At 58.4% G+C, this 1,576-nt stretch overlaps 1 protein-coding gene across 1 annotated transcript in view; it reads left to right on the top strand.

The window, feature by feature from the left end:
• LOC109488810 (melanoma-associated antigen C1-like) overlaps positions 1-636 on the top strand; it is an 8,109-nt gene extending 7,473 nt beyond the window's left edge. The window contains exon 6 of the mRNA XM_034649056.1: positions 33-636. Within this exon, the coding sequence (XP_034504947.1) occupies positions 33-383 (351 nt within the window). The 3' untranslated portion in view covers positions 384-636. The remainder of the gene's footprint in view (positions 1-32) is intronic.
• The last annotated feature ends 940 nt before the right edge of the window (positions 637-1,576 follow it).

Genomic DNA, 1,576 nt, shown 5'->3' on the forward strand with positions numbered 1-1,576 from the left:
TCACGTGCGGTGGGATGCCGAGCGGTGAGCAGGGCATGCCCAAGACCGGGCTCCTGGTGCTGCTCTTGGGGTTGATCCTCCTGAAGGGCGACTGTGTCCCCGAGGAGGAGGTGTGGGAAATGCTGGGGGGCATGGGGGTGTACGCCGGCAGGGAACACGTCATCTACGGGGAGCCCAGGGAGCTGCTCACCAATGTCTGGGTGCAGGAAGGGTACCTGGAGTACCGGCAGGTGCCCGGCAGCGACCCTGCCCGCTACGAGTTCCTGTGGGGTCCCAGGGCCTATGCTGAAACCAGCAAGTTGCAAGTGCTGGAGTATTTGCTGCAGGTCAATCGCAGGCAGCAGCCTTCCTCCCTGGCCCTGTGTGAAGTCTCTGAGCAATGAGGAAGAGGGGGCCTGAGCCCCAGGGGTGGCCAGGCCCTTTCCAGGCTTTGGTGGGGCCCGCAGCTTCTCCTGCGGGATGCTGGGCAGGAAGTGAGGATGCTTGCTGGTTCTTTCCTGTTAGTGTGTGAGTGTGTCTGTGTGTGTGTGTGTGTGTGTGTGTGTGTGTGAAGAGGCAGCCCTGGGCGTTATAAGGAGTGCAGAGCCAGGGAGGGTTGGTGGAAGAAAGTGGGGCAAGGATCCTCCTTTGGGGGGACGGGAGGGGGCTCTTCTCTGCGATGATGACTCCCACATCCAGAGCTTGGTGTCCTCGAGGAAGCTGTCCGGTGGGCTGCCTTGGCATAGGAGTTTTCATCCGCTTCGGCGGCTGAGTGTGTGAGTGACGTGCCCCCCCCCCACAGTATTTGTTGTTACCCAGTTCAAGAGTTAAGAGTTTTGTCATGTTCTCAGGGCACCTGGGTGCCTGTTGTTTAAGCACCTGCCTTCAGCTCCGGCCATGATCTCAGGATGCTGGGATCGAGCCCTCATTGTGCTCCCTGCTCAGTGGGGACTCTGCTTCTCCTCTCCCTTGTGTGTACTCTCACTTTCTCAAATAAATAAATAGAAATCGTTAAGAAAAAACGAGTTTTGTCATGTCCTGGAGACCAGCCTGGGTACCTTGCCTCATTGTTTGTGCTCTGGAACGAACTCACAGGGCATTGGCCTAGGGAGGGCTTGGAAAGGCAAAAGAACAGAACAGGGAAGTGATGGGGGTCAGGTCAGGAGAAACGTCCTCTCAGCACAGAGGGAGCTCTGCTCGCCGGTTCATTGATTCCCAGATAGGGCTGAGCTCTGCTCTCTGGAAGGCCCGTGGGTGAGCAGTGAGGACACTAGGAGATGCAAGACCCGTCCCAGGCATAGGGGACTGTGTCCAGCAGCCGCAGTGCTGGCAGGAAAGTGGGGAGGGGTGCCCTGAGCCCTGCAGAAGAAGGGGAAGCAGGGTGAGGGGGTGTGGCTCCCAGGGCGAGCACTAGAGTGCAAATGCCCCTGGCCCGGCCTGGGTGGCTTTGGAGACCAGAGGGGCACCGTGATGGCTTCTGTGCAGCTGGTCACCAGGAAGTTGGTGTGTGACACTGACCATATTTGGAGATGGGGTCCCTTTGGGGGGAGAGCCATGTCTGAAATGGATAAATGGTCTGAGCAGTTTGCATTGGATT

Source organism: Ailuropoda melanoleuca, chromosome X (assembly GCF_002007445.2).
Source record: "Ailuropoda melanoleuca isolate Jingjing chromosome X, ASM200744v2, whole genome shotgun sequence".
Classification (NCBI taxonomy): Eukaryota; Metazoa; Chordata; class Mammalia; order Carnivora; family Ursidae; genus Ailuropoda; species Ailuropoda melanoleuca.